General features: G+C 44.1%; 1 protein-coding gene across 4 annotated transcripts in view; it reads left to right on the forward strand.

Moving 5' to 3' along the window:
* rcbtb2 (regulator of chromosome condensation (RCC1) and BTB (POZ) domain containing protein 2) overlaps window positions 1–19,261 on the forward strand; it is a 70,842-nt gene that overhangs the window by 44,857 nt on the left and 6,724 nt on the right. For all 4 annotated transcript variants that reach the window (XM_070894045.1, XM_070894046.1, XM_070894048.1 and 1 more), the window contains 2 exons: window positions 4,805–4,931; window positions 6,662–6,795. In XM_070894045.1, coding sequence (XP_070750146.1) covers window positions 4,805–4,931; window positions 6,662–6,795 — 261 coding nt within the window. The remainder of the gene's footprint in view (window positions 1–4,804; window positions 4,932–6,661; window positions 6,796–19,261) is intronic.

Consider the following 19,261-nt stretch of genomic DNA (forward strand, 5'->3'; position numbering starts at 1 on the left):
AGGAAAGGATTCATATTTTTGGCTAAGACGGGGAGTTGAGTGAGGATTTCAGTGAGAGAGCAGAAGGTCTGGATAAGATGAGCTTCAAGATGGCATTGCGAAAGATAGGTAAGACACTGCAGAGGTGGGTGGGTCCCAGGTTCGAGTGATTGTGAGTAAATGGGTAGTTAGCAGGAGGAAGTGGCTAAGGTGATCTTGGAGATAATGGGCTCAATTTTCCCCAAAGCTGTTTTTTGGCGTACTTGAAGAGTTACGCCGTTTTTGGGGGGGGCCCCCCAAGTACGGCAAAACAAAATCTTCCAAGTTTCCCCGTTCAATTTCTTCATTTTGGCGCCGCCTAGCCTGTCGTTTAGTTTTGGGGGTGGAGCCTTGATCTGCGCCAAAAAGATCGGGTTGCCACGGTAGCCAGGGACACAATGCGGGCTGAGGCTGGAAAGTGACACTTGCAGCCAGCTCACAGCAACCAAGCTCAAGCACACTACAGCAACTTACCTCCATTAAATTATTAAAGTTCTCTCCCTCCACCCACCCCCCCCCCCCCCCTGTCCTGGTCCCTGCACCTATCCCTGGCCGATTGGCCTCCCGGTGCCGGTCCCTGCACCTATCCCTGGCCGATTGGCCTCCCGGTCCCCTCACCTAACTATATCCAAAAAGCTCTCTCCTACCGCTCCCCCCCCCCCCCCCCCCGTCCCCCCTCTCCCACTCTCCCACTCTCTTGCCTCTCCTGCTGCTGCTGTCCGGGCATCTGCTGCGCCGATTTTCTTAACTCGCCAGAAGGTTTTTCTACAGAGATCACATACGCCGGCCTAAGAAGAACTGAAGTAACTCTGAGCTGGTCAAACTTGCCTAACTGACCAGAATTGGCACGGGTGGCAGGCTATGCCCTCTGACAAAAAAAAAACTAACCTAAAAAAATCTTAACTAACTGAGTTTGCTGGTGCATATTGATTGGGGAAACTTGTATTTTTTTAAACTTAGGACAAAAAAAAAGCGGTGCGCGCCAAAAAAAGGTGCAAATAACAAGGGAAAATTGAGGCCAATGAAATCTATGAACTCCTTACATTTGGTGCTTGAGGTGAGGTAGATGGGTGAAGGAGAGAGGTTCAAGAGGGTAGTTGGTTATGGAAAAATGGAGTGTGTGATTGTCTCTGCCTTCCAGGAGATCATGGAACAATAGGTGATTTTGGCTGTGGAGCAGACTACGCTGGTGCTTTGCGTGGTGAAGCCAGATCTGATGACTGATGGTGAGGCCATTAGAATTGCGTCCCTCCTACTTGAAGGGGTGAAGATGGGAGGGGAGAGATGTACTGGAGGGGGTGATGGGATGGAATACAGCGATTGATTTGCTGGGAACAAGAGCACGGAAAGTAGGGGGAAAAGGAGTGATTAATAGACTGAGAATGGCAGAGGTCTCATGAGGACCAAAGGTGAGGGAGTTGGGAGTTTCTAAGTTTGAAAGAGTTTTTTTTCAATAAGTGAATACATGTGTTTAACTATGTAGGAGAAGAATGTGCATAAAAGAGGCATCATCTCCCAGCCCAGTGAAGGAGGGCGAGCAGGAGGAGGGCTGGCACATCGAGGTCTCTTGGCTTTGAAGGAGCTGATCCAGTAAATTCGGGGCTGTGACTTGGCTGATTGGTGCCTGTGCCACTGGACTCCATATTGAATCCAGTGCAGAGGCACGAATTAAATGGACTGCTTAGTACTGGATGGTGTCAAGCTTCTTGAGTGTTGTTGCCATCCAGGTGAGTAGAGGCTTTAAGGACTCTGGAGGTAAAGCACTCGTCAGGGGAGTGCCCAGTCTCTGCCCTGTTATAGCTGCAGTGTTGATATATCTGGTCCAGTTAAGCTTCTGGCCGGTGGTGACCCCTTCAGGATGTTGGTGGGGTCTTGGTGATGGTGATGGTGATGCCATTGGCGTTTACAGGGAGATGGTTGGACCATTTCTTGTTGGAGATGGTCATTGCCTAGTGCAGATGTCTCTTTAATTCTTACACTGTTGCCAGGTTTGAACACAAACAGCGGTCTCCTGGGGTGAAGAGTTTGTTTATTTTCAGCTGACGCGTTGTGATGCTAAAATAAATATTACGAGCAAACTTGTATTTACATCAGCACGTCCCAAAGCACTTCATAACCAATAAATTACTTTTGAAGACTGGTCAATGTTGGTGTTTAGGCACACCATCTTGACTTCGAAATATTTTGCCCTTCTGCCCTTCCTTCATCTTTGCTGGGTCAAAATCTTGGAACTCTCTATCTAACAGCATTGTGGGAGCACCTTCACCACACGGACTGCAATGCTTCAAGAAGAGGGTAACCACCATCTTCTCAAGGGCAACTAGGGATGGGCAATAAATGCCGGCCTTGCCAGCGACGTCCACATCCTGAGAATGAATTTATTTTTAAAATGGCATTACTACAGTAATAAAGCTATTGAAATATTGCATAAGAACATAAGAACTAGGAGGAGGAGTAGGCCATTTGGCCCCTCGAGCCTGCTCCTCCATTCAATAAGATCATGGCTGATCTACCTTTAACTCCAGTTTCCTGCACTATCCCTTGATTATCTTGATAACCAAAAATCTATCGATCTCTGTCTTGAATATACTCGAAGACTGAGCCTTCACAGGCCTTTGGGTTAGAGAATTCCAAAGATTCACCACCCTCTGAGTGAAGAAGTTTCTCCTCATTTTAGTCTTAAATGGCCGACCTCTTAAAATAAGACTGTGAGCCCTGGTTCTAGACTCCCCAGCCAGAGGAAATATCCTCCCTGCATCTACCCTGTCAAGCCCTGTAAGAATTTTGTATGTTTCAATGAGATCACCTCTCATTATTCTAAACTCTAGAGAATGTAGGCCTCGTCTGCTCCATCTCTCCTCATAGGACAATCCCCCCCATCCCAGCCTTTGTTGCACACCCTCAATGGCAAGTATGTCCTTCCTTAGGTAAGGAAAACCAAACTCCAGGTGCGATCTCACCTGGGCCCTATATAATTGCAGTAAGATGTCTTTACTCTTATATTCAAATCCTCTTGTAATAAAGGCCAACATTCCATTTGCTTTCTTAAACTGCTTGCTGTACCTACATGTTAACTTTCAGTGATTCGTGTACAAGGACACCCAGATCCCTCTGAACACCAGCGCTTCCCAATCTCTCCGTTTAAAAAATACTCTGCTTTTTCCTACCAAAGTACATTGCATCTAGCCTTATCGCTGTAAAGTTAACCCATTTTGAAGATGTTTTTTTAAAAAGTTTTTGCGAACTGAAAACTGTCCAGGGGCAGTCAGTTCAAAGATCTGAAGTTTTGAAGATCGAGCTGGTTGCATCATTAAAGTGTGCAGCTGTACAACACTCGGAGAAGCAAATACAGTACCCGAAGGATAATAAAAATGGTTGATTAGACTGCGATTAGTATATTGGAAATGGTTACAGCTGGGAGTCGGCTAAATATAATCATGTCAATTTGCTTTTCATTAATTTCACGCTGTGCCAGAAATAGAACTCCTTCACGATACAATCTATTTGAAGTGATGAGAGAGAATGTGGGAGTGTAGACCTTATTGAATATTATCAAAAATACAACACGCATTCAGTCAGATATATAATTCATTTTACTTAATCTTTTATTGTCATTTATTGCATAAATGTATGAAATGGGATTTTCTTGATCTTTTTTAAACAATGATTTTCCTCCCTTCCTCTTTTCTCTGATCTGCTTGCTCCATGCTCCAGGTCTGGCTAAGTGGGAAGGCCAAGTGAAGGACTTGCTTTCAGGTCCCATACAGCATGGTGGTCTGTAAGAACAGCCTGTGCTGACTAACCCTCCACTCCGTGCCCTCACATCGGTTAAGATTGTGAACTCCAAATGAACACTGGCACAAGCTTGTGTTCCTCCTTGTGAAATAAATCATGATGTTCCTCAGGTTCCAGTGATCGAGGGATCTGGAACGAGGGAAACATCAATTTGAGATTAAGCACAAGAGATTTATTGACAGAGCAGGAGAAGTTTTGGATTTTTTTACAGTGGGTTGTGAGGCTGTGGAATGCACTATGGGAGTTGCCGATTGAAGCAGGGACCATGGCCCAGAATCTCCTCAGAGCTGCTCCCACTCCCTTGCCGTAACTTTGCCGAAAATGTGGGGAAAGCCCACTTGTATGCACGTAAGCAGGGTTTCCGTTGCACCTCTGGCAAAGTTACGGTGATGGAACAGAGGGGTCTGTGTCAACATTTAAGAATGGGTTAGATAGGTGGTTGGAGCAAAGGAAATGGGAGCTGCTGGTGTGGTAGATAAACACCAATAGCGTGTGTTTGGGCCAAATGACCTGTTTCCGTGCTACCTGTGAAGTTCTATCTATCTTCTGAAGCCTTGACGTAATTTCTGTCTGCGTGAAAATCTGGGATACCCGTGTGGCGTTTGAAATCTCAGAATTTTAAACAATAAACTTGTCCCAATAAGAAACTTTGAGTGGCCCTTTAACTAATAAAAGTAGAACAAATGATTTTGAAACAAGAGACCTTCAGTCTTGAGACCAGAGAGGGGAAGAGATCCTTTCCTACAATACTTCACAACAAGTTCTGGGGAAATAATTTTATTTTAAAACATTTGTAAACAAAACAGGAAAAAAGATATGAAAGTTATATCAAAAATAGTGTTGGATTTTGAATGTTCCATATGATAGATCAGCAAGATCGATATCTATATGTTCTTGTTTTACAAAAGAGTAATGAATTTGATTTTGTTCTCTGTTCTTTCCTTCACCTCTTCTTTTCCCCTTCCCCCATTCTATCCTTCTGACGCTGCAGAAAGTGACAATCACTTGACAGTGGCACAATCAATGAAGAAAGAGTTTGACAGCACGGCCACCTCAGATTTAAAGTTCCACGTGGATGGAAAGATTATCCACGCTCACAAATCTGTTCTCAAAATAAGGTACCGGCCCAAAATCCTCAGTCATGCACTCGTGTCCAGAATTGTTAATGCATGTGAGAAATCGTTCACTGTCCGAGAATTAATGAGGGATTTCCTTTAGGTTCAGAACTATTCTAAAATCTGAGTGCAATCCAGCTTTTTAAAGGGTTTGTAAATTGAACCATTATTCTGTAGATTAGATTTGTTAAATATTCAAGTTATTTGTTCTCCATAATGAATTCAGTTTTGTACACTGTGTGAAGCCCCTTACAGGCTGTGGATATTAAACCCCTGATTGTGTTTTAAAATTCCTCCATGGCCTCTCCCTATTTCAGTTACCTCCTCCAGCCCGACAACCCTGCGTTCCTCCAATTCTAGCCTCTTGACACATTCTCCACTTTGGGATCTGTGCCTTCAGCCATCTAGGCCCTAAGATCTGGAATTCTCCCTCAAAACCTTTTCGCCTCTCCACTTCTTTCTGCTCATATAAAGCGATGCTTAACACCTACCTGTTTTTGTTTATTTATATTTCCTTCCCCTCCATTGATTTTTTTGTACTAAATGAGGGTTACTTGCCAGACAGGAACTGGAGACGGTCACTTTACGGGTGTTGAACTTGCATTCTCTTCCTCCTCCACAAACCATTGGGCCCGTTTACTCGCCTCTGCACCTGGGATTGTGGAGGATTTTACTGGAAGTGGTGTTGACTCAAAGGGTTCAAGTTTCGGCTCGAGTTGCTCCTATTTTTTTGGAGCAACTAGTTTAGAATAGAGTATCTTAGAAATTGCAATTCTCGGCATTTAGTTTGCTCCAATTCTAATGAGTTAGAATAGTTTCATTTTAGAACAGTTTTTTTTTTCAAAAGGGTGTGTTACCAGCCACTTACGCCTGTTTTGCAAGTTTAGGCAGCGAAAACTTACCCCAAACTAACTTAGAATGGAGTAAGTGTAGATTTTTGTACGCTCAGAAAAACCTTGCCTACACTTATAAATCAGGTGTAGGGAACGAGAGATGGGGCAAGGGAGCGAAGTTTACAAGCATTAAACACTTCACTTTTACAAATAAAGGGCCATCATCAATAATCAATAAATAAATGATAAATAAACCAATAAATCAACCAATAAATCAATCAAAAGAAATTTAAAAAAAAATAATAAAAAATCAATCAATAAATAAAAATGAAGTTTCTACTCCCCACCTGCAGCACCGGGAGCCCTCCAACAGCATGCTGGGACAGGCCCAAACCCCCCAAGTGTGTCTCTGTCTCTGTCAGTGTCTCTCTTTCTGTCTCTGTCAGTGTCTCTCTTTCCGACAGGGAGGAGGGTGGGGGGGCGGGGAAGGAGAGGAAAGGGCTGAACAGGGGGTGGCGGTGGGTGGGGTGGGGGGGGGGGGGGGAGGCTGAACGGGGTGGGGTGGACCCATGGAAACTAACAAAAAAAAATGCTGCTCTGGAAAATAAATTTAAATTTAAAGCTAATTAACATACAGGCAAAGTAAATATACTTCTTGTGTTGCAGGTTCTAATTGGCCTTTTGACAGTTCAATTTCCTGAGAGTTGCTTTTTTAAAAAAATGCTTCCTTATCATGTTTTTTATGGTAGAAGTGACGGGATGAGAGTGCTGTGTTACAAAATCTGTTGTAATGGCCTTTGACCTTGAGTATCTTGTCCACTGTTGTCATTGGATTTCCTCTTGATATTTTCTATTTTACATTGTGAATTCATGTCTTAATATGTCTTCATTATCATGCAGGTGTGAACACTTCCGATCCATGCTCCATGATGATGAGGAGATTGAAATCGACCAGTTTAGTTATCCGGTGTACCGTGCCTTTCTAGAATACCTGTACACAGACTCTGTCAATCTACCTCCCGAGGATGCAATAGGTACCATGTACTGGCTATTTTACAGATATATAAATGTTCATTATTTTCTTATGTAATGTCACACACAGCAGGTGAGGAAGATTAGATCTGTAGATTTTGTTCTGCTAACGATAGCCTTTAAGGAGGATTTAAAAAAAATCACCTTTCAGGGTTACCAGCTTAACAATACTTTTATATTGTTTTCTGACTGCCAGCACTCAGGGGTTTCGCAGAACCAGTGACCATTGCCAGAGTTTTTAGCCTGAGGGTCAGGAAGACCTATTTATTTACTGGATTTTCCTGACACTGCTGCAGGAGCCACAGTGTGTTTCAGTGGTGGTCATGGGGTTGCATTGTAATGTCACACACAGGTATATTTATTATATAGGGGTGTGTTATACAGCTGTGTATTGTACAGGTGTGTTATACAGCTGTACACTTAGGCTGCTGTCTTAAGCACGGCCTATAACTTGAAAAGTGCTTTAGGTTTTATGTTCTGTAAATAGCAACCTTTTCATTATGGCTATTTCTGTAGAGAATATTAGATACTTGTTCTTTACTGGACAACATTTTATCTCATAATACTCCTGTGAAGCGCCTTGGGACGTTTCATTATGTTAAAGGCGCTATACAAATACAAGTTGTTGGGTGAAGGCGAGGCAATAATCCAAATGTGTGTGTTAGTTGATAATGTCCCATGGCATTGCTCAATGGAAAAAAAAACACCCATGGGTTTAAAAAGTACAGTATTTTGCACTGTAACCATGGGCTCATTCAGGCTTCAGAAGATGGAAAATTGTTCTGCATCTCCACCCAGTGGCCACAGCCTGCAACTGCACACAGACGCCACCAGCTTTTAAACTATTCCAGCCTTTCAGACTGTCACATTAATGGGAAAATCCTATTTAAAAACATTACAGGTGTCACCAGAAAAGTGCAACAAGTAGGTGTTAAAATGGGAAATCCTACAGATATGTTTGTATAGGTGTTTACAATAGAAGATGTGATCGATGTACTATACACCAAAGTCACTTTATCCATAAAACCCACTGGTTTGATGCCTCTTCTCTCTCAGCTTCTGACCACCCAACTTTCTGTCCTCAGCCCCTTGCTTGCTGACAACATCAGTCTATCGTTATCCTCTGGCACAGAGAGTGTGTGGTCTCTGTTACAAGTGATACTGCCTGGGACTCTGACTGCAGCTCACTGTTTCACCTCAGGAAAGTCAACACCTGGCTAAAGGAGGGGTTACATTTCATGGGATACTGGCTCCAATACTGAGGCAGGAAGGAGCTGTACCATTGGGACGGGCGGGTGGTGGTGGGGGAAGCATGGTAAAAATTACAGAAACTTAACAGTAGGAAGGATCAGGAAAAATCAGTAAAGGACAAACTAAAGGAAGGAATAAGGAAAGCATGAATGGCCAGAGATCTGATGAAGTCATAAAACATAAAGATAAATAACTACTGAAAAAGCAAAGAAAATAATAAAAACAATTTAAATTGTTGGTACAGCAATGTGCGGAGTATTCAAAACGAAATGGATGAACTGGAGCCAATATTGTAGATATGACTGGAGCATGGCTACATAGCGAACAGGTTTGGCAACTAATTATTGCTGGATATAACCCATATTATAGAGCAAATTGTGAAGACATGAGGATGGAACTAAAGAAGGTGAACTGGGATAAAATCTTGAAAAATAAAGTCAGAAAAACAGTGGGAAATCTTTAAAAGGGTAATCAATAGAGTTCGAGAAATATATTACACTAAATGACAAAAAAGCAAGCTAATTATGAGGCACTATGGGTGAATATAGAACTAAAGCGAAAAATGAATCTAAAGAAAAAGACCTTATAGGAAGTACTTGGATACTAAAAGGGAGGAGGACAAAAGGGAATATGAAGAGCTTCAGAGCAAAGTTAAAAACCATCAGGAAGGCAAAAAAAAATTACAAAATCAAATTATCAAGGAATATAAAACAAAATGATTAAGTGCTCTATAGACACAAATAATAAAAGTGAAATTAAAGTAGGGTTAGGGCCACTAAAGGATGAGCAGGATAAACTCTCAGGTAATAAATCCTAATTTAGTTATAAAAATAATTATCTGTATATTAATCCTGTATTGAACAAATGGTTTTATGTAGCATCTGCCTACACACTTTCTGTCAATATCATTGCTAAGAAGGTGGTCTTTAATGAACAGATAAATGGCAGAAGTGCTGAATCACAGCTTCACCTCAGTTTTTACTAAAGAGATTACAAAATAGACACTTCACTAGAAGTTGAGCTTAAAAAGATTAATACAATTGGAATAGAAAGGGAGAAAATAACAAACTAGCAAAACTGAGCGTATAAAACCTCAGGTCTGGATGGTGTGCACCCACACATACTCAAGGAAACTAGGGAGGAGATAGCAGAAATGCTAGCTTATATATACAAAAGTTCCATAGAAGAGGGAGGAGTGCCACAGGACTGGTGGACCACAAATGTTGTTCCTATATACAAAAAAGGAGATGAAACAAAACCTGGGAACTATAAACCAGTCAGTGATAGAAAAGATGCTGAAAGAAATGATAGAAGAGCATCTAGAGACAGAAAATATAATAGTCAGCATGGATTCCCAAAGGCTTTAAGTCATGCTTTAACTAATCTAATAGAATTCTTTGAAGAGGTAATGGAAAGAGCAGACAAGGGTAATGCAGTAGATTTCATATACTTGGATTGTCAAAAGGTACCACACAGTAGGCTCATGACCGGTTAGGTCATGTGGAGTAGGGGACAAATAGCTGACTCCACATGGACAGAAAATTGGCTAAAAAAAAAATAGAAAGCAGAGAGTAGGGGTAATGGTAGTTTAGTCAGATTGGAAGAAAGTAAAAAGCGGTGGTCCACAAGAATCAGTGCTGGGACCACTGTTAATGGCCCTGAAATTCCGAGGAGGGCTTCCCACGGATAAATCCTAAAAAAATAGAAATAAACTGTGCACTTACCTGGAGCTGCTGGGCACATTGGGACTTCCGATTCACAGGCCTCCTCTCCCAACGACGTGCAGCGTGTGCATGTCTGGATGTTCGCAGGAATCACGTGTGCCTCGACACCCAATCACGGGTAAGTATTTCTCATTCATAATAGATTCGATCTCCTATTACTATGAATGAGAAAAACCCCAAAACGCACAAACACTATACAAAATATTTATTAAAAAAAAACCTCACACAATAAACTAATAGAAATGAAAATGTTACACATGTCTTTTTAAATTAAAAAAATTTCCTGATCTTTTTTTAAAAAAAAAAAGTTAGGGTTAGGGTTTAAAATAAAATTATCTGAGTGGGCAGGGTTTTAACATGTGTTTTTAAAATTTTTATTTTAATCATGTTCTTTCTATGTTTTTAAATTCTTACGCCTGTAAAAGTAGGCTATACGCCTGCTTTTTCAGGTGAAGGATTTTAAATGATATTTGCAGGGCAAGATATTCGTAAATAATCAGAAATCTTGCCCTGCAAGTGTCCTTGCACCCGAGATACAAAGGATCTGTCAAGCCAGAAAATTGACAGATCGGAAAAGCCGGTTTTCAGCGCATGCGCATTTACACACTGAAAACCGGCTTTTCCGATGCCTTCCCGGGTCCGTAGAAACTTCGTATGGACCTGGGACATCGGAATTTCAGGGCCATTAATTTACATTAATGATTTGAATGTAGGAACAAGTAATTCAACATCCAAATTTGCAAACAATACTAAACTGGGGAGGGTGTATAGCTAACACTGAGGAAGAATGCAACACAATACACAAGACATTAGAAAACCTGCAGACTGGGCAGTTAAGTGGCAAATGAACTTTAACAGGTAAATGTGAGGTGATGCACTTTGGTAGGAAAATAGAAACATCACCTACACCTTAGAAACTAAGGCCCTGAACTTTGTGGAAGCTAAGGGCCCAAGTTTTGTGCCACGCCTAGAATGGCGCAGCCCCGACCTGGACGCCCGTTTTTCGCGCCACAAAGTGCGCCTAAAAAATACTTACCTATTCTCCAGCTCCCTGCAGGTCCTCTGGCGCTGAGCGCCACGCAGCATGAGTTGTGTGGGGCGGAGCCAGGTCCCTGCGCTGAAAAAAGTGCCGGGACCTCTGCACATGTGCGCTATAGTGGGTGCGTATGTGCAGTAGCTCCAGGCGCCCAAAACTGTGTGGGAGGGGCCCGAAGCACGCAGCCCCTAGCCCTGGCCAAATGGCCTCACTGGGCCTGCGTGGTTCAGGCTGCACCTCCCACGCCCAGTTCCTGATTCCACCTGACCCCTGCTCCCCCGCCCCCGGACCGGACCCCACCCCTGCTCTTACGCTCTGAATCTGGGCGGCAGCGGGCGGTAGCTCCCATTCTCGGCGACAAATGCCGTTGAGGATTGAGTCGGGTCCAGGGAGGGGGGAACAGACAGAAATATAGAAACATAGAAAATAGGTGCAGGAGTAGGTCATTCGGCCCTTCAAGCCTGTGCCACCATTCAATAAGATCATGGCTGATCCTTCACCTCAGTACCCCTTTCCCGCTTTCTCTCCATACCCCTTGATCCCTTTAGCTGTAAGGGCCATATCTAACTCCCTCTTGAATATATCTAATGAACTGGCATCAACAACTCTCTGCGGCAGGGAATTCCACAGGTTAACAACACTCTGAGTGAAGAAGTTTAACATAAGAACATAAGAATTAGGAACAGGAGTAGGCCATATAGCCCCTCGAGCCTGCTTCGCCATTCAATAAGATCATGGCTGATCTGGTCGTGGACTCAGCTCCACTTACCCGCCCTCTCCCCATAACCCTTAATTCCCTTATTGCTTAAAAATCTATCTATCTGTGACTTGAAAACATTCAATGAGCTAGCCTCAACTGCTTCCTTGGGCAGAGAATTCCACAGATTCACAACCCTCTGGGAGAAGAAATTCTTTCTCAACTCGGTTTTAAATTGGCTCCTCCGTATTTTGAGTCTGTGCCCCCTAGTTCTAGTCTCCCCCACCAATGGAAACAACCTCTCTGCCTCTATCTTGTCTATCCCTTTCATGATTTTAAATGTTTCTATAAGATCACCCCTCATCCTTCTGAACTCCAAGGAGTAAAGACCCAGTCTACTCAGTCTATCATCATAAGGTAACCCCCTCATTTCTGGAATCAGCCTAGTGAATCATCTCTGTACCCCTTCCAAAGCCAGTATATCCTTCCTTAAGTAAGGTGACCAAAACTGCACGCAGTACTCCAGGTGCGGCCTTACCAATACCTTATACAGTTGCAGCAAGACCTCCCTGCTTTTGTACTCCATCCCTCTCGCAATGAAGGCCAACATTCCATTTGCCTTTCTGATTACCTGCTGCACCTGCAAACTAACCTTTTGGGATTCATGCACAAGGACATCAGCCGGTCCAGGCAGCGGGCGGTCGAGGGGGTCGTTCAACCTGACTGCCTGCCTCTCTTCCGCTCTTACGTCCGGTCAAGGGTGTCCTTGGAGATGGAGCACGCGGTGTCCACCGGTACGCTCGCGGCCTTCCGCGAGAGGTGGGCACCGGAGGGACTGGAGTGCATCATCACGCCCGGCAACCAAATTTTAATTTGATTTTACGTTTTTAAGTTTAATTTGTTTTAATTGCCGGTGCTTTTAGTGTCCCCCTTCCCTTTTATAGGGGGCACTGGGGAAAATTGTGATTTTAGTGCAAAAAAAAAGAAAAACACAAAAAAAAAGGGGGGAAAAAAAAAAGGGCCTTGTAAATGTCTGGAGTGTCACCCAGGTCAGTTGGCACCGTTTAATGTTTTATGTTTTGCAGGTGAACTCCAAAAAGAGTTTCATGCACAAGGACCCCCAGGTCCCTCTGCACCACAGCATGTTGTAATTTCTCCCCATTCAAATAATATTCCCTTTTACTGTTTTTTTTTCCCAAGGTGGATGACCTCACATTTTCCGACATTGTATTCCATCTGCCAAACCTTAGCCCATTCGCTTAACCTCTCCAAATCTCCTTGCAGCCTCTCTGAGTCCTCTACACAACCCGCTTTCCCACTAACCTTAGTGTCATCTGCAAATTTTGTTGCACTACACTCTGTCCCCTCTTCCAGGTCATCTATGTATATTGTAAACAGTTGTGGTCCCAGTACTGATCCCTGTGGCACACCACTAATCACTGATTTCCAACCGGAAAAGGTCCCATTTATTCCTACTCTCTGCTTTCCGTTCGCCAGCCAATTCTCTATCCATGCTAATACATTTCCTCTGACTCCGCGTACCTTTACCTTCTGCAGTAACCTTTTGTGTGGCACCTTATCGAATGTCTTTTGGAAATCTAAATACACCACATCCATCGGTACACCTCTATCCACCATGTTCGTTATATCCTCAAAGAATTCCAATAAGTTAGTTAAACATGATTTCCCTTTCATGAATCCATGCTGCGTCTGCTTGATTGCACTATTCCTATCCAGATGTCCCGCTATTTCTTCCTTAATAGTTTCAAACATTTTCCCCACTACAGATGTTAAACTAACCAGCCTATAGTTACCTGCCTTTTGCCTGCCCCCTTTTTTTAAACAGAGGCGTTACATTAGCTGCTCTCCAATCCGCTGGTACCTCCCCAGAGTCCAGAGAATTTTGGTAGATTATAACGAATGCATCTGCTATAACTTCCGCCATCTCTTTTAATACCCTGGGATGCATTTCATCAGGACCAGGGGACTTTTCTACCTTCAGTCCCATTAGTCTGTCCAGCACTACCTCCCTAGTGATAGTGATCATCTCAAGGTCCTCCCTTCCCACATTCCTATGACCAGCAATTTTTGGCATGGTTTTTGTGTCTTCCACTGTGAGGACGGAAGCAAAATAATTGTTTAAGGTCTCGGCCATTTCCACATTTCCCATTATTAAATCCCCCTTTTCATCTTCTAAGGGACCAACATTTACTTTAGTCACTCTTTTCCGTTTTATATATCTGTAAAAGCTTTTACTATCTGTTTTTATGTTTTGCGCAAGTTTACCTTCGTAATCTATCTTCCCTTTCTTTATTGCTTTTTTAGTCATTCTTTGCTGTTGCTTAAAATTTTCCCAATCCTCTAGTTTCCCACTAACCTTGGCCACCTTACACGCATTGGTCTTTGATTTGATACTTTCCTTTATTTCCTTGGTTATCCACGGCTGGTTATCTCTTCTCTTGCCGCCCTTCTTTTTCACTGGAATATATTTTTGTTGCGCATTGTGAAAGAGCTCCTTAAAAGTCCTCCACTGTTCCTCAATTGTGCCACCGTTTAGTCCTTGTTTCCAGTCTACTTTAGCCAACTCTGCCCTCATCCCACTGTAGTCCCCTTTGTTTAAGCATAATACGCTCGTTTCTGACACAACTTCCTCATCCTCAATCTGTATTACAAATTCAACCATATTGTGATCACTCATTCCGAGAGGATCTTTTACGAGGAGATCGTTTATTTTTCCTGTCTCGTTACACAGGACCAGATCCAAAATGGCTTGCTCCCTTGTAGGCTCTGTTACATACTGTTCTAAGAAACAATCCCGTATGCATTCTATGAATTCCCCTCCAGGCTACCCCTTGCGATTTGATTTGACCAATCGATATGTAGGTTAAAATCCCCCATAACTACTGCCGTTCCTTTTTCACATGCCTCCATTATTCCCTTGATTATTGCCCGCCCCACCATGAAGTTATTATTTGGGGGCCTATAAACTACGCCGACCAGTGACTTTTTCCCCTTACTATCTCTAATCTCCACCCACAATGATTCAACATTTTGTTCATTGGAGCCAATATCATCTCTCACAACTGCCCTGATATCATCCTTTATTAACAGAGCTACCCCACCTCCTTTCCCTTCTTGCCTATCTTTCTGAATCGTCAGATACCCCTGTATGTTTAATTCCCAGTCTTGGCCACCTTGCAACCATGTTTCTGTAATGGCCACCAAATCATACCCATTTGTAATGATTTGTGCCGTCAACTCATTTACTTTATTTCTAATGCTGCGTGCATTTAGGTAGAGTGTTTTCATCCTAGTTTTTAAACCATGATTTTTAGTTTTTACCCCTCCTGCAGCCCTTTTATATTCAGTGGCCCTTTTTATTTCTTGCCTTTTGGTTTCTCTGCCCTCCACTTTTACTCATCTCTTTTCTGTCTTTTGTTTTTGTCTCCTTTTTGTTTCCCTCTGTCTCCCTGTATTGGTTCCCATCCCCCTGCCATATTAGTTTAACTCCTCACCAACAGCACTAGCAAACATTCCCCCTAGGACATTGGTTCCGTTCCTGCCCAAGTGCAGACCGTCCGGTTTGTACTGGTCCCACCTCCCTCAGAACCTGTTCCAATGCCCCACGAATTTGAATCCCTCCCTGCTGCACCACTGTTCAAGCCACGAATTCATCTGTGCTATCCTGCGATTCCTACTCTGACTAGCACGTGGCACTGGTAGCAATCCCGAGATTACTACTTTTGAGGTCCTACTTTTTAATTTAACTCCTAGCTCCTTAAATTCGTCTCGTAGAACCTTATCCCTTTTTTTTAACCTATGTCGTTGGTACCAATGTGCACCACGACAACTGGCTGTTCTCCCTCCCTTTTCAGAATGTTCTGCACTCGCTCGGAGACATCCTTGACCCTTGCATCAGGGAGGCAACATACCATCCTGGAGTCTTGATTGCGGCCGCAAAAACGCCTATCTATTCTCCTTATGATTGAATCCCCTATCACTATCGCTCTCCCACTTTTTTTCCTGCCCTCCTGTACATCAGAGCCGGCCACGGTGCCATGAACTTGGCTGCTGCTGCCCTCCCCTGATGAGTCATCTCCCTCAACAGCACTCAAAGCAGTGTATCTGTTTTGCAGGGGGATGACCAGATGGGACCCCTGCACTACCTTCTTTGTACTACTCTTCCTGCTGGTCTTCCATTCCCTAGCTGGCTGTGGATCCTTCTCATGCGGTAAGACCAACTCACTACACGTGCCACTTATGTCATTCTCGGCATCGTGGATGCTCCAGAGTGAATCCACCCTCAGCTCTAATTCCGCAAAGCGGTCCGTCAGGAGATGGAGGCGGATACACTTCTCACACACGTAGTCGTCAGGGACACCGGAAGCATCCCTGAGTTTCCACATGGTACAGGAGGAGCATAACACTTGACCAAGTTCTCCTGCCATGTCTTAACCCTTAGATACCCTTAAATTGGTAATAACAATGTTACAGTTTACTTACTGATATAAAAAGAAAAAGAAAAGCTACTCACCAATCATCAGCCAATCACCAGATGGGACCCCTGCATTGGCTGTGACATCACCTTTTGATTCCTTTCTACTTCTTTTTTGCTTTCTCTCCCGCTGTAGCTGCACCGGTACGCCTTTTATAGGCCACTCCAACACTGCTCCCACCTCTCACCAACTGCCGCTGACTCTCGAGCTCCCGCTGGGCCTTTTATAGGCCACTCCAACACTGCTCCCACCTCTCACCAACTGCCGCTGACTCTCGAGCTCCCGCTGGGCCTTTTATAGGCCACTCCAACACTGCTCCCACCTCTCACCAACTGCCGCTGACTCTCGAGCTCCCGCTGGGCCTTTTATAGGCCACTCCAACACTGCTCCCACCTCTCACCAACTGCCGCTGACTCTCGAGCTCCCGCTGGGCCTTTTATAGGCCGCTCCAACACTGCTCCCACCTCTCGCCAACTGCCGCTGACTCTCGAGCTCCCGCTGGGCTTTTTATAGGCCGCTCCGACGCTGCTCCCACCTCTCGCCAACTGCCGCTGACTCTCGAGCTCCCGCTGGGCCTTTTATAGGCTGCTCCAACACTGCTCCCACCTCTCACCAACTGCCGCCAAGTTTCTCCTCATCTCAGTCCTAAATGGCCTACCCCTTATCCTAAGACTGTGTCCCCTGGTTCTGGACTTCCCCAACATCGGGAACATTCTTCCCGCATCTAATCTGTCCCGTCCCGTCAGAATCGTATACATTTCTATGAGATCCCCTCTCATCCTTCTAAACTCCAGTGTATAAAGGCCCAGTTGATCCAGTCTCTCCTCAGATGTCAGTCCAGCCATCCCGGGAATCAGTTTGGTGAACCTTCGCTGCACTCCCTCAATAGCAAGAACGTCCTTCCTCAGATTAGGAGACCAAAACTGAACACATTATTCCAGGTGAAGCCTCACCAAGGCCCTGTACAACTGCAGTAAGACCTCCCTGCTCCTATACTCAAATCCCCTAGCTATGAAGGCCAACATGCTATTTGCCGCCTTCACTGCCTGCTGTACCTGCATGCCAACTTTCAATGACTGATGTACCATGACACCCAGGTCTCTTTGCACCTCCCATTTTCCTAATCTGCCATCATTCAGATAATATTCTGCCTTTGTGTTTTTGCCACCAAAGTGGATAACCTCACATTTATCCACATTATACTGCATCTGCCATGCATTTGCCCATTCACCTAACCTGTCCAAGTCACCCTGCAGCCTCTTGGCATCCTCCTCACAGCTCACACTGCCATCCAGTTTAGTGTCATCTGCAAACTTGGAGATATTACACTCAATTCTTTCATCTAAATCATTAATGTATGTTGTAAAGAGCTGGGGTCCCAGCACTGAGCCCTGCGGCACTCCACTAGTCACTGCCTCCCATTCCGAAAAGGACCCGTTTATCCCGGCTTAAAATTAAAAATTTTCCCAAAATAAAAAAAACCAAAACACTAGAAAACCTTCAGGGGAACCCAGCCACCTGAATTGTTGGAAAAAAAATAAAGAAAAGAAGTGTACTAACCTTTTTTGCAGGTCTTCATATTTGCTGTTGAGATTAGACCTGCCTCCACGTGGCGGTCCTTTCCCTTGCTGCAGCAGAGGACCGCGCAGACCAAACTGGCAACGCAGCGGGCGGGAGGACACCGACACCTCTTGCACGTCAGCAGGCGGTTCCCAGCAGTCTTCCCTCCCTGCCGGCGGGGAGACTGCCCAGAAAACACGGCGGCAGCAGGCAGTGAATCCACCAGGTTCAGCCCCTAAGAAACTGAATGGTGTAGAAAAGCAAAGGGATACAGGTGAACAGATCAATAAAAGCATCATTGCAGATCAGCAAAGCAATCAAAAATGCTAACAAAGCATTGGGATTTATTTCTAGGGGTATAAAATTCAAAAGTTAGTGAAGTATATTAAACTTGTATAGGACCCGATCAGGCTGTGCTTTGAGTACTGTACACAGTTCTGGTCTCCATACTATAAAAATGACAAAGAAGCGCTGGAGAAAGTGCAAAAAAGATTTATAAGGATGGTACCAGAACTGAGAGAGATTGAACAGGTTGGGGCTTTTTTTCTTCAGAAATGAAGTCTTAGAGGTGACCTGATAAAGGTCTTTAAAATGGGTTGGACACGGAAGATTTGGATTAAATGTTTCCACTTGTGGATTTGTCTTTGTCATGTCCCAATCCAATGCTTCGATTGATGTCAGGTGGTCTATCTATCCGGTTTTATTCTTTTTATACTCTGGCGTAACGGCTTGGTACAACTGAGTGGCATGCTTGGCCATTTCAGAGGGCAGTTAAGGGGTCAACCACGTTGCTGTGGGTCTGGAGCTGCTAGACCGGGTAAGGACAGCAGATTTCCTTCCCTAGTTTCATGGTCACTATTACTGATACTAGCTTTTTATTCCAGATTTATTTAATGAACTGAATTTAAGTTTCCCAGCAGGCGTGGTGGGATTTTAACGCTTGTCTCGTGTGGAACTAATACAAAAGGAAAATATTGCGGATGCTAGAAAGCTGAAATACAAACCGAAAATACTGGAAATACTCAGCAGGTCAGGCAGCATCTGTGCAGAGAGAAACCGAGTTAACGTTTCAGGTCAATGACCTCTCATCACAACTGCAAGATGTTGGATTTATAACTGGTTTTAAGCAAGGGCAGGGGGAGGGGAGGAAAGAATGAAAGGGAAGGTCTGTGTTATGTATGTAATAACTCGATAGACTGAATACTGTAAACTAGCACAGGTGCAAACCTGGCTCGGCTTTATTAGGGCCCAAAGTGATTACGTTACATGATGGCTGGCCTTTTCTACCTGGGCCCCGCACACGTGTGTACAGCCCAATGACCTCCGACAGTGATGCCACCTGGTGGCTAGTAACCCCAAGCATACATATATGACAGTCTGTGATAGGGTGGAAGACAGGAGTGATTAAATAACAAAAGGTATGATTGTACAAGCCAAAATGAGATAGTAATGAGACAAGTAAAGGAACAAAAGATGGGTCTAGAAGAGGTGTAAATGGGAACGCCAGAATTATCAGCAGCTGGAAAAATGGGGGCAGATGTTGTGATCTGTAATTGCTGTAAAGTGCCTAAATCGAAAGGTGGGGTGCTGTTCCTCGAGCTTGCGTTGAAACAGTGCAAGATGTCAAGGACAGAGAGGTCAGAGTGGAAATTGAGTGGAGAATTAAAGTGACAGGCGACCAGAAGCTTGGGGTCACGTTTGTGG

This window comes from Pristiophorus japonicus, chromosome 11 (genome assembly GCF_044704955.1).
Source record: "Pristiophorus japonicus isolate sPriJap1 chromosome 11, sPriJap1.hap1, whole genome shotgun sequence".
Classification (NCBI taxonomy): domain Eukaryota; kingdom Metazoa; phylum Chordata; class Chondrichthyes; family Pristiophoridae; genus Pristiophorus; species Pristiophorus japonicus.